The 13840-nt window shown below is 43.0% G+C and overlaps 1 protein-coding gene across 3 annotated transcripts; it reads left to right on the forward strand.

Annotated features, from left to right (window-relative positions):
* The first annotated feature begins 3162 nt into the window (after window positions 1–3162).
* Window positions 3163–13259, forward strand: LOC149866921 (keratin, type I cytoskeletal 10-like). Of its 3 annotated transcripts, XM_090044449.1 has the most exons (8): window positions 3174–3733; window positions 4360–4442; window positions 5223–5379; window positions 8131–8292; window positions 8405–8530; window positions 10452–10669; window positions 12300–12457; window positions 12878–13259. In XM_090044449.1, the coding sequence occupies exons 1-8, from the start codon at window positions 3290–3292 to the stop codon at window positions 12982–12984; spliced, it is 1455 nt and encodes a 484-aa protein (XP_089900575.1). In that variant the 5' UTR covers window positions 3174–3289; the 3' UTR covers window positions 12985–13259. The 3 variants fall into 3 exon arrangements, with proteins under 3 accessions (XP_089900576.1, XP_089900577.1, XP_089900575.1); XM_090044450.1 differs by lacking the exon at window positions 12878–13259 and having other exon boundaries at window positions 3163–3733; window positions 11135–12442; XM_090044451.1 differs by lacking the exons at window positions 12300–12457; window positions 12878–13259 and adding an exon at window positions 11154–11322 and having other exon boundaries at window positions 3170–3733.
* The last annotated feature ends 581 nt before the right edge of the window (window positions 13260–13840 follow it).

Genomic DNA, 13840 nt, shown 5'->3' on the forward strand with positions numbered 1-13840 from the left:
CAGTCCACAGGTGGCCAGAAGCACAGCCCAGCAGCATGGAGAGCAGTGTCAGACTGGTAAGTCTGTTGTGAAGGAAGGGGTGGAGATACAGAGAGGGTGTGGGGGAAGATTGAGGCCCCTGCAGTGAAGGAAAGAGTGGGGCTGGGGCTGGGGCAGGCACTCCCCAACCAGGGTGGAGTGAGGCATGGGACAGAGCCACAAGAGGCTCATCTGGGGGGTGTGGGAGGAGGGCAGCTCCCACTGCTACATGCAACCCAGGAGGGCAAGGGGGAGCATGTGCCCCCAGATCTGTGCATGGGGCAAGGGCAGGTTGCCACTGTGGGTTGGGACCGGGGATGTGCTGAGCTCTTCCCGGCAGGGGGTTGGCCAGGTGGCACTCAGGGCAGGCACCAGTGACACTGGAAGTGGGGGCTATGGTGACTTTTGGGGTGACTGCAACCCCACCCCCCCATAGCCTCCCTCCCAGTACCTTCGCCACCTGTCCTGGGCACAGCCTGAACCTCCCCCACCACTAGGAAGAGCTTGGCACAGCCCTGACTCCAGCCCACAGCAGCAGCCTACCCTCGCCCCATGCACAGAACCAAGGGCACATGCCCCTCATGCCTTCCCAGGGTGCACGTAGTGGCAGGAGCCACCATGCCCCCCAGAAAACCACTGGCAGCTCCATCCCACACACCACTATGCCCTGGTTGGGCAGCACCTGCCCCAGCCCCAGTCCCACTCCTTCCCTCACCACGGGGGCCTCAATCTGAGCCCCTCCCCCACCCCTACCCTTCCCCCCACCCCTTTCCCACAACAGCCTTGCCAGCCTGATGCTGCTCTCCATGCTGCTGAGCTGCATATTGGCAATTGGATCGGTATCAGCCAATACGACTTATTAAAAATCAGCCATCAGTATTGGCTCAGAAAATCTCTGTTGGTGCACCCCTACCCACAATGGTTAGCCACAGCAGACTGCATACTCTTTTTTAATTGGCACACACCAAGCAGTGATTGCTCAGATATCACACTTTTTCTTCAGAAACATTACTTTTTTTTCCTTTTGAAGTTTTCTTCATGTTCCCTTTTGTTGACTATTTGTACTTGCTTCTCTGAACAATTCTGTACACCCAGTGCAGAATCCTTTTTCACTTTATATGCCCAAATGGTAGTTTCCAGCCACATTAATGGCATTTCTGGTACTTGCACATGGCATGTAATTCTATTTACATATGTGTCACAGGGCACTAAGGTATGCCTACTCCTTCAAGAGCAGAGACAACTTAGCTAGGGAGCCCAGAGACCTAAACAGGGCTCCACAGCTGCAGGTAGCCTTGGGAGCATGCTAATAAGCGTGTTAGCTGGACCCTCCACCTGGTCAGCTGACTGGAAGGAAACAGGGCCCTGGGCACATATAAGCCCCAGGGCTGGGGCTAGCATGGGATTAGTTCTCCGTTACCAGCTAGGGGGAAGGAGCTTTTGCAGAAATGCTACTCAGAGATGCTTGGTTGCCTATTCTGCTGCTGATAAGACTAATGGGCTCTAGGAGCTCCTAAAGCATCTGGGGCTAGGAGGCACACATTGTTGAGGGAGAAGCTTGCCTCCTTAAAGGGGCAGAGAGTGACCTCCAGTGTTATTGTTATGTTATAGCCCAGGGGCTTGTATTTACTTTGTTATTAGAGTCCAGTGGACTGGGATGAGGCTATTTTGGAAGGAGAAGGGCACAGAGACAGGGCTTCAGGGAGCCTAGTGCCAGAAAGGCAAAGGGTCCAATGATGACAGGAAGCTGTGCTGAATGGTGGCGTCATCAAAAGGGACAACGTTTAAGTACAATCTGCGAGGCATGGGGCATGGTAAAGGGGCAGGTTTGGAGCCATGCATATAGCCCGTAAGGCTTAGGGTGTCATGAGAGGCACTGACTTTGCGTGAGACCCAGCAAGGGATCCAAGATCAGCAGGGTCTAGAGGGACTCAGCAGGACTGTGACCACACACACTCATGGGCAGCCTCCCAACTTATTATTTCAACCAACAAGATGTGGCAGGTAAGATTAGAAGGTGCCCACAGGTCAGAGCAGGCATGTTCACAGAGCCCTAGGGTCATCCCAGCCATCCCTGGCGACCCCATGCCATGACAACATGCAGTATGAATATCTAAGCATCCACACATCCACTGAGCATGTACAGCAAGCAATGCATTGGTCAGGGCTCTAGGAGCCAGGTACATGACTATGCCCATATGTATATTAGGCATACATAAATCACAAAATCCTACCCAGCCAATACATATATGACTGACCAGGATTAGATGCTAGGCAGGGGAGGAGGATCCTCCCATGGCTTAGTCCCAATAGTAGAGTAGCTAAGCAGAAGACTTAGATCCCAGACCACCCCACCTCCCCTTCATTCAGAGAGAATTGACACTGTATCTCTGACTTCTCAATACAGTGCTCTAATTACCATGCTGTCCAATCTTCTCCAGATGCATGTTGCAGATAATTATTCTCTCTCAGTTCATGCATGTACATAAATACATTTACTTTCCTTTCAGATACAAAAAGCAGTTTCATACTAGCATACCTCAATTAAATGACAGAGCCTTATTTGCTGAACCACTGTTGAATCATCATATCTTTCTTTTTGATTCTTAACAATGTAAAGGCAAACAATTAAAAGTATAAAACAAGTTTTGGTTACTGATCACCATTTATTGCACCACCTGAAAACAATCAAAGAAATAAGAGAATGCTTGCTAAAGCTCTACACGGCTAGAGAAGCATGTAAAAATATATTTAAAAAAAAAAAACTCTCCACAGACAACAGAAACTGAACAACTATTACTGTATCACCCTGGCTGAAGAAATATGACGAACAAAAACCAGTCCAAAAGAAAGCTGTTTTCACACCCTCCAATCATATAGGCATGTATATGAGAAATCAAAGAAAGAGTAGGAATGCCCCTAAAAAAGTTCAAAGCGAGGGTGGGGCAGAGAGAGAAAATTACACAATCTTGTTGAAAAGATGAAGAGTATAATGTGGTCTAGTATATTTTGGTTCTCCCATTTTCCACATTGACATCATAAATGATTTGAGGGAAAGCAAGCGAACAGGAATATTTGGGTTAGCTATTAATAACTATTAGCTGCATAGGTATGATATACTGCCAAACAGAACAATAGGGTTAAGAAAAATATGTTCCAGAAGAACACTCCCTTTTAAATCTAAATATAAAAGCTGGACCCTGTCTTTATACTGCAGTCTGCCCTTGAGCTACATTTCTGCCTTTGCAAACTTACCCTGTACTTTACTATCATGTCTTTCTTTGGTTGTGGGTCTAGGCAAATTTCCTCCTGCCATACTGGTGGTGCATCTGTGAAAATACCCTGTTGGGGAGTGTATGGTTTGGGTGGAGGTTCTGGTCTGGGAATGTATGAGACTGGGGGAAACTGGTGTGGTGGCTTGGGCTGGGGTGGTATTGGAGGTGGTACAGGTGGATCTTTTCATAACTTTAGCTATGGTGCTATTGGTAATAATAGTAGTGATGGCAGACTTCTTTTTGGTGGTGAAAAAGAAACCATGCAGAACCTTAATGACCGTTTGGCATCTTACCTGGGCAAAGTGCAAGCTCTGGAGGAGGCAAATGCAGAGCTTGAGCACAAAATCCAGAACTGGTATAAGACATTAGGGTCCTATACTGATGGAAGATCCCGTGACTACAGTAAATACTATACCGTCATTGAGGACCTTAGGAATCAGGTAAGAATACATCATTTTGAAACCATTTATTTTGTAGGATAATTTACATGCTTAGTTAGTATCCATTCTAAAAAGTAGCTATTTAAAGCATTTGCTTATTTTTAACTGTAATGTTAATATAAAATATATCTATCTACATTATACATATATTAACAAGTCAGTAGCAGTCACACTGGACTCCAGGAACCAGTATGTACTTGATATGTTCATAATGAATACAACCCTGTTAAAGCCACCTGAAGTTCACTTTTGATTTATCTTAATGTGACTTTTGTGAAGTATGTGAAGTAAGCCTACAAGGTGTTCATGAAGCAGTAAGAATGAAAAGACACTATTAGCAAATGATATGGAAAAAGAAAAATAAGGGTCATACTGAATGGACAAAGGGAGAAACTGAACAAACTGAAGAAATATTTCTTAAAAACTGAACCACATGAGCAAATATTTTTTTCACTTTAGTTCCTCATGTAAGTACAATATATCAGCTCTTAAAGTGCTTAACATTAACTGTTCCACTGACTGTAATTACTTTCACCCAAAGAATGGGACCCAGGCGAAGTGAAAGAAAACTTTAAAAAATCCAATAAATATTTTTTCCCCCTCAGTAATCTCCTTCCATTTTTTAGATTATTGCTGCAACTGTTGAAAATGCCAGTATCATTCTGCAGACTGACAATGCCAGGCTGGCTGTTGATGACTTCAAAGTGAAGTAAGCTAAATTAATTATATGGCAAATAAGCTATTAAATGAATGCAACATTAAACATTATCAAATAATTTTATAAGAATCTTTCATTACCTGCTTTAATCAACCTAAACAGCAATATTTCTCTTAAATCTTCACAGATTTCTTCAATGATTAAACTTTACTTTAAAATGTTATATTGCTAAAACATTTTATAATTACATTTACCATAATGCAATGTATTCCTTATTTCTTCAAGACCCACCCATATCTTTGGACTCTCAAATTAAAAGAAAAAAAATGAAACATCACAAAGAGAAATATTTATATGGATATGACCTCTGCGGTGCATATAGAACCTTCCTTTCCTTTTTTATTTGAATTTAAGATGCAGAAAATATTTATAAGAAATACACAATTTTAAAAGGTGTGTCTTATATTTGAAAGAATATGATGACTCAGATTACTGAAGTTCTATGAAACATGTAAAAGGGATAGAAAGGTAAGTACTATCTATTTGCTGTAAGCCAGATCTTGCAATCAATGCAAATTCTAACTGAGTGTGTTTTCCAGAATTTACAAATGAGTTAAAAGGGTTAAAACAGATACATTTTTATTCATATACCAGACAATTTTATTCATAGAATTAAAAATTTGAGTTTGTAATTCTCAGACATGGTCCATAATGTATCATTCAGTAATTAATCAAATTGTTTAATTTTTTTCTGGAATTTTATGGAGTATTATGCAGCAATAATCATGAGTATGGCAATCTGACCATAGTTTTCTAAACAATTCTTTTTAGATATGAGAATGAGCTATACCTTCGTCAGAATGTTGAAGCGGACATCCGTGGTCTGCGAAAAGTCCTAGATGAACAAACCCTTGCCAAAAGTAACCTGGAGATTCAGATCGAAAGCCTGGCTGATGAGGTGGCTTACCTCAAGAAGAATCATGAAGCGGTATTGTAGGATCTATTCAAAGGTGTAACAGGGTGGAAGTGGCTCACGAGGCACTAAAAATTGGAGAATCATAGAAAATTAGGGTTGGAAGGGACCTTAGGAGGTCATCTAGTCCAGCAGTACTCAACCTTTTTTGTACCAGGACCCACTTGTAAACATCAGTGGTCAGTTCCGGCCCACTGCCCCACGCGCCCAACACTGCCTCCCATCCCCAGCCCCCCAGGGCGGGGGGGGGGCCTGAGCAGCCCCTCACAAGCTAGAACTCTGCCAGCCTGCAAGGAAAAAGCCACCATTTCCCACATTTTTCTCTTTTAAAGTTTGTTGATCCATTTTTTAAGTTTGTTCATGACCTTTTCATATATTCTTGTGACCTTGGCTCGTGACCCACAGGTTGAGAAATGCTGATCTAGTCCAACCTCCTGCTCAAAGCAGGACCATCTCCAACTAGATCATCCCAGCCAAGGCTTTGTCTAGCCAGGGCTTAAAAACCTCCAAGGATGGAGAGTCCACAACCTCTCTGGGTAACCTGTTCCAATGCTTTACTACCCTCCTAATAGAAAGTTTTCCTAATATCTAACCTCAATTTCCCATGCTGCAACTTAAGACCATTGTTCTTTGTTCTGTCATTTGCCACCACTGAGAACAGTGTAGCTCCATCATGTCTAGAACTGCCCTTCAGGTAGTTGAAGGCTACTATTAAATTCCCTCTCAGTCGTCTCTTTTCCAGACTAAATAAGCCCAGCTCCCTCAGCCTCTCTTCATAAGTCATGTGTCCCAGACTCCTAACCATTTTCATTGCCCTCTGATGGACTCTCTCCAATCTGTTCATATCCTATCTGTAATTGGGGCACAAAACTGGACACAATACTCCAGATGTGGTCTTACCAGTGCTGAACAGAGAGGAATAATCACTTGCCTTGATCTGCTGGCAACACTCCTAATACAGCCCAGTATGCCATTAGCTTTGCAACAAGGGCACATTGTTGGCTCATATTCAGCTTATTGTCCACTCTAAGCCACAGGTTCCAGGTTGCCACAAGTGGGCTACCAACAGCAGCCTAACAGTTAAAAAGTGGCAGCAGCAGCTGCTTTTTTTTTTTTTTGCTCTTTAACTCAGCACTCAGGGCTGGTACCCTCGTCACCTCTCCCCTCAGTCGCACTGCTGATCTATGCACAGCTAAAGTCAAAGAGCCAGTTGGGGGTCAATTGGTGTATTATTGCAATCAGAGAAGGTTGCTGATTTAAACCAGTTAAGGATCCAGCCTGGAATGCTTATTAATAACACAGAGAATCTTTGTAAATTCTTCTTCTTAAGGATTAGCTATTTTAGCCTTTGGGGTTTACATTATAAGGGAGTCTGTTTTTCAGAAGAATATAGAGAGGAAATTAATGAAATCTTGCTAAGAATGTCACTGTTTATTTGATCACATCAAGTGAGATAGACACTCATCTTGCACTTCTGCAGAAGAAAAAGGTGGTGTCCTGGTTCTATTTTTTTAGTCCCTGTGTGAGCTATATAGATTTCAGGGATTAATATTGAAGGAAATCATACCTGCCATGTCACTGCTCCTCACCCAAAGAAAATAGCAGCAGGGGAAGTAAATGTAGGTTTGGCTTCCTAACACTGCCATTCATGCACTAGTCAGCACAGCTGTAATAGCATGAAGTAAGTAATCAATACCAGGTACAAATCTTGTGCACATATAATTCCATCCAAAACAAATAGGGAAGCAAGCACCATGTGCGTGTCATAGTAAGGTCTTTGGCCTGCTTATAGGGGAGCACAACTATGCACCGACCCTTAATCAAAGCTTGTGGAATGTTCAGTTGAATTGCTGCAATTACACCAGTTGGATATTTGTTAGGATTTCTAATTGGCAATGAGGGGGACATTTACTGCAATTTTACAAGTATTTATATTTGGAAGCAATAAACTTTGATAATTCATATTTCTTGGCAAATGAAGAGAAGTACCTTAGGATGTCTCAAGGTATAAAAACTTGGAAAACAATGGACATCTGTGCCGTTGTAAGGATGTGCAAATCAGAAAATGTAAGAACAAATTTCTTTCAGTGATTAAGAGACAAGTGGCAACTTTTACTGAAAGCTGGTAATCTTTATTTAAAGTGTTTTTAATTTTTTCCCTGCCCTACTCTGTGAGTGTGAAGACTCTTGGTCAAAATACCACAGAACCATTTAACAGGCTCTGATTTATCTTTCCAAACAGATCTATTAGCTACTAGCTGTCTTCAGAACAAAATTTTGGGCTTATGTCCAGAAAAAAAACACATTTGGGTACATGTTTTAAAATACCAAGGTATTCATAATAAAATTTAAAAAGCATAATGCTGTGTCTCTTTTTAAATTAAGCATTTAATTGTCCAGGTGCAAAATTAATAATAAATTGACAGCTATTTTTATAAAATACTATGGAGGCCATTTTTTAGAATTAGAGTTTACTCTTCACTATTGTTCATTGTTATTCATACTCCTTTGTAAGGTAAACCTTGGTCCCATTAATTTGCACAAATGTACAAGACACAAGAAGGAACAGAATTACACAAGACACTTAAGCTACTCTGTAACCTAAACACAAATCTAGAGTACATAGGTTCATATATTTAAACATATTTTAGGTGCCTAACTCCCATTGATATCAGCGTGAATTAGACACCTACATATCTTTAAAAATCTGCTCCTTTGTTCCTTGTTATATCAAGCCCAAAGTCTTCATTTGTCCTCTTCATTTAGGAAATGAACGATCTGAGAATCTCAGCCTCTCCTGATGTTAATATAGAAATTAACGCTGCTCCAGGAATTGATCTTACTACACGTCTGAATAAAATGAGAACAGAATATGAGGCCCTTGCAGAGCAGAATCGCAAGGATGTTGAAACCTGGTTTAATGAAAAGGTAAGAATGGTTCAGTTAACAAGTTTCTGAAAGTTGATTCCTTGTTCTGAAAAAAGTCTGCAAAATTTCGATCTTTTTTCACTAAACTACATTTTTTGTTATTGCAATACAGAGCAAAGGACTGAATGTTCAGATCAACTTCAGTGCTGAGGAGACCAATACCAATAAGAGTCAGATTACTGAACTAAAACACACTTTTCAAGGTTTGGAGATAGAGCTGAAATCCCAACTTGCTCTGGTATGGGAATGTTTACCTTTTTGATTACCTTCTAAAAATCATGGGTAACATTTTCAGAAGGCTAAGTCCCATTTGAAAATGAGTCTTAGGCTCTTAACTCAGGTGTGTATCTCTGAAGATGTAAACTCTCAAATATCTTTGGTTAAAATTCTGTCTTCAGTAAAATCACTGGTGATTTTGTCTTTGGTTTCAACGATGCAGGGATCCTGTATGTTACATATTCTATTTAACTAATAATTGTGTGTCTGTCTGATAACTTTTCCTTGTACTTTATCTTCTCAACAACTTCTGTACTAAAAGATAAAATGCTCAATAGCTAGTAGTAACATTACAAAATATAAAGGACCAGATTCTAATTAAATTTGTAGGTGCCTAAACAGGATTAGGGCAGAATTTAGGTGGTAAATTATAAAAAGGAATTGTAATCAACCCTGCTCAATAGTTTCTTTGGTGCTTCCATTTTGGCCTAAAAAGATACATAGTTATCTCAGCTTAAGGCACTGCACATGCTCAGAAGTGAGTGAGATTGATCACTTAGGTCTCTATCTCCTCCCTCAGTCTCTTACAGTACAAATCAGTGCTGGGAAGCAACCAAGCTCACCATGAGTCCCCAGTTCCTTTGGTTAGGACAGAGCATGCTGAGCATCTATTTGATGCTGAGAGTATCCATAGAGCTCAATAGGAAGAGAAAGACAGTGTAAACTCCTGCAAGCTGTAGAGGAACCAAGCAAGAGAAAGCATGTAGATCAGTGATTCCAAAAGGTTGTGCCATGGCACAATAGTGTGCCACAGGAGTGGCAAAAGTGTGCCACATAAAACAATACTTTATTAGCATTAGATCTGGCCTGCAGAGCTCCCCATGGGTCCAGAAATCTGGTGCAGGGGGGGAGGGGGGGAACGATGGCAATTAACACTGCTACCTTGCTCCTGCCAATGACTATCCAAGCTCTGTGCAGAGGAATCAGGCCCCAGCCTTGCCAGCCTCACTTTGGGGGTGGGATCAGGCCCACAGATCAAATCTGGCCTGTGTACTGACACAAGACTGTTCATCTGGTCCCTGGGGCCAAAATGTTGAGGACTACTATGTGAGTCTTGCATGCATGCACATGAACATGAGCACACATGCACCTTTTTAGGTGTAAGAGTGCAATGTGCCACCAAGATAAAACGTGTGCCCCAGATATCAAATGTTTGGGAAACACTAATGGAGCCTAACTGTGACATTCTCCTGGGGGAGGAGGGGGGCAATAAATACAGCCACCCTCCCCAACTGCTAAATTCCCAAGTCCCATACAACAGGTTGGGGCCAGATCACACCCTCTCTCCCCACCCGTGCGGCTGGATGAGGTCAGGCCACACCCCCTTTCCCCTGCGGAGCCAGACTGGGACCAGCTCAAGCCCCGAACCTGCCCCCACGGGGTCAGATCAAGCATCCTTCCCTTGTTGGGCTGAGGAAGAGGCTGGGCCACACCCCCTTTCCACTGCCAGGCTAGGCCATGCCTCCTCCCTTCCCCACCACAGGGCCAAGTTGGAGTCAGGATGTCTCCTGTCCCTCTCCAGGTTGCTGGATGGGATGGGGCCCTGTCATGAACGCCCCATGCTGAATCAAGACCACCAGCTAGATTTGACCCACAGATGGCCTGGGCACTGCCCATCTTGCCCGCTGGCAAAAACAGTTGAGCACCACTGCATTATACTATTACAAACACCACAAATTGAACTTAAAATAATATATAAACAATTAAATTAATCTTCTAAGACAAATGCAAACAGCTGAAAGCATCAACAGTTAAGTGTCAAGTGATGTGTTATATTGAGTGTTAAAAGGTGCTATTTTAACCTTTATATCACACATGGTTAAAACACAAGCTTCTACTTTGACTCTCACAAATTAGAATCAAGCACCTCTCTTTTCTGTCAGAAACAATCTCTTGAAGCTACTTTGGCAGAGACAGAAGTTCGCTATTGTGCTCAACTTTCACAAATACAAGTGGTGATAAGCAGCGTGGAGACCCAAGTACAGCAGATCAGGGATGACATGAAGTGGCAGAAAGCAGAGTATGAACAACTCCTAGATATCAAGGTTCATCTGGAAAATGAGATTGAAACTTACCGCCACCTCATAGATCGAGAGGAAAGGTAAGAAAATGAACTGTACCAATAAAAAAATGTCTTACCCGCTCTCCAGGTTCTACATAAATCATTGTGGGGTTCTTTGGGTAAAATTAGGCTAAGTGACTGAAGCCTAAATCCCATTTTTAAAGCATCTGAATCACTCCTGAGCCTGTCCCATTTATTTTGAATGAGATTTGAGCTCCCAAGTGACTTAGGCACTTTTGAAAATGGGTCTTATGTTACTAAGTGGGAGTGTCTACACAAGACAGTAACTGCGCAGTAGCCTAATAACATTGCACAGGAGTGCATCACAGTATGGACTGATGGACTGTACAGTATTAGGCTATTGCGACCATGTAATATTATCACTAAAAAGGCATCACAAAAGTTCGTAATTATATAAGTATTAAATTAAATGTTCAGTAACCACTGTGCATTAATGAATGTGTAGATATGCCCAGTGACTTGGATTTTTTTTTACCCTTTCAGTACTGTTTTCATTTACCAGGTTGATTCGCCCAAAGAACTCTGGCTGGAGGTGATATCTGATGTTTTGCATAATCTACACTGCACAAAGGACAGAAACCATCTCTTTCCACTACCACTTTTGTCTAACTCAGGGGTTTTCAACCTTTTTGGGTCAGTGTACCCCCAGTGGCCAGTCGAGAAGGTAGGAGTCCCCCGGTGGCCAGATGAGCCAGGGGGAAAGAAGGAGTCCTCCGTGGCCGATCAGTGAGCATGACGGTGGCACGGCAGCAGCAGAAGTGCTGGCAGTGCAGCAGTGCCCACTGCCAAGTATCCCCTGAGGCCATCCTGGTTGAAAACCCCTGGTCTAACTTATCTTAAAACAACTGTTATAACAAACACTATGGATCCAGATCCAAAACACCACTTCAGCCACTAAAGTGCAAGTTAAGAGGAATTTAAGCATCCAAATCCAAGTGAGCAATCAACAAAAACCTTTTCTAACTACTGTAGGCACCTGACACTTTGGTCTACCTACATTTTCCCAAGTAAAGTTGCTTAGCTGTCTAACACTGTGCTCTTAACCATGCTGAGAAGAGCCATCATCCTGGCTGAGATGAGAATCTTGGTACTATTTGTGATTCTCGAACAAGGAACCCCTGTCCTTTAGTCCCCATAGGCCCTATGGCATATGGAACTGATCTGATAGGCAGGCTCATAACACATACATACAGCAATGAGTTCATCACAAAATACCGCACCACAGCTACTTTCATTCAGAAATATGATCAGATGAGGGTTGGTGGTGGTACTCCTGCCCACTTCTTCTGCAACAGCTTAGCAGTTATTCAGGAAATAGGAGACCCACATGCAAGGTTGTCCTGTGGGGTTCAAACCAACAACTCTCACCTCTGAGAAGAGTAACTTAACCTATAGAACAAAGTCAAGGTTGGAATAATGGCTTCTCTGAACCTCTTCATGAGAAGCTGTACCACTGATCAAAAAGTTATGAAAGATTCACTGCATCAAGAGAATAAGCAAGAGGGAGCATGACTAAGCAGCCTAGTAATAAGGAAATTTACTTGTTGGGGTAGTCCTTGATACTCCCCCTTCTCCCAACAGGGAACATACCTCATCTAAAGCAAAATGCATAAGCAGTCTCCAAAAATACAATATTAATATATTACAGTGATTCCGGATATGACGCTGCTGGAACAGGCTCAGGATTAAGAGGAACAGAATCTGTTACAACTTCAGGATCTCAAGGTTCTGTCTCTGCTGCAGATTTGGGGTCTAGAGGTTCTGGATCTGCAAGGTCTGAATCAAGATCAAGCAGTAGCAGCAAAAGTAATGAGCTTCTTTTGCTTTTTCTGTTCATACTATTATGAGCTATTCAGCTGTAGTGATCTTGGAATATGCAACTTTAGAAAAAAAATTGCTTCCTATTGCTATTATTTTTCATTGCAACCTCTGCTCTTGATATGCCTTAATTGTTATTAATGTAATTAACTTTTATTAAATCTAATTAAATATTCTAGTCAAATTCATGAGTCAAACTAGCAGAGTGGAATTTCTTACTCAACCTGAGTGAAGACAAAAGGATTTTATAGTATTTTAAGTTAATATGCACTATAATCTATCTAAAACAGTCTCTAAAATTATCTTTTGCAAGAAAAGGTGTCAGTGAACAAAGAACTATGGTTTTATATATTTTAATGTTGACATTTACAGAATCAAGTATTAACACTCTATTTTTTTTACATTCAGAACCAACAAAAACCAGAGTGATTAAAACAATAATTGAGGAGCTTGATCAGCATGGGAGAGTCACATCCTCTAAGGTCCAATCAGTTGAAGAGAAGCCAATAATATAAACAACATCAATATTTGGAACAGAGAATCCTTTTACAAATGCCATTAAAAAGCAGCAAAAATGAGAAAACTTATTTTGGTGTGGCCAAAATAAACATTTTCTTCTAGGGGTGCACGGATAGATTTTTTGGGGCAGATACTGATGGCCGATTTTTAGCAAGCCATATCAGCTGATACCGATCCGATTCTGATATGAAGCTGGGCAGCTTGGAGAGTAGCATCCAGCTGGTAAGTCAGTTGTGGGGGAAGGGGTGAGGGGAGAAGGAAGGGGCATGTGGGGCGCAGATTGAGGTCCTTGCAGTGAGGGAAGTAGTGAGGCTGGGGCAGAAGCAGGGGCAGGCACTGCCCAGACAGGGCAGGGTGCAGGACGGAGCCAAGAATGGCTCATCTAGGGGACAGGGGGGCGCGGCTCCCATTCCTGCATGCACCCCGGGAGGGTATAGGGGGCATGTGCCCCCAGATATGTGCACAGGGCAAGGGCAGACTGCCACTGTGGGCTGGGGTGGTGGGTGGCACTGGGCTTTTCCCGGCGGGGGGGCTGGGCCAAGCTGCATTCAGGGCAGATGGTGGTGGCGCTGGGAAGAGGGCTATAAGGGGGGGGGGGGCTGCAGCCACCCCGAAATTTGCCATAGTGCCCCTCTCCCAGCATCGCCACCACCCACCCTGAGCACAGGCCGGCCCAGCCTCCCAACAGGAAGAGCTTGCATCGCCCCCGGCCCCAGCCCTAGCCCATAGCAGCAGCCTACCATCACCTCACATGCAGATCTGGGGGCACATGCCCCCCATGTCCTCCCGGGGTGTGTGTAGTGGCAGAAACTACCACCCCTCCTTGTGCTCCCAGACAGGCTGCTTGTGCCT

Source organism: Crocodylus siamensis, chromosome 4, assembly GCF_052110815.1.
Source record: "Crocodylus siamensis isolate JL-2025a chromosome 4, ASM5211081v1, whole genome shotgun sequence".
NCBI classification, from domain to species: domain Eukaryota; kingdom Metazoa; phylum Chordata; order Crocodylia; family Crocodylidae; genus Crocodylus; species Crocodylus siamensis.

Coding starts and splice junctions, on each gene's coding strand:
- LOC149866921 (XM_090044449.1), top strand. CDS start 3,290: ATGTCTTTCTTTGGTTGTGGGTCTAGGCAAATTTCCTCCTGCCATACT. Junction 5,380..8,130: donor TCAAGAAGAATCATGAAGCG/GTATTGTAGGAT, acceptor CTCTTCATTTAG/GAAATGAACGATCTGAGAAT. Junction 12,458..12,877: donor ATCAAGCAGTAGCAGCAAAA/GTAATGAGCTTC, acceptor TTTTACATTCAG/AACCAACAAAAACCAGAGTG.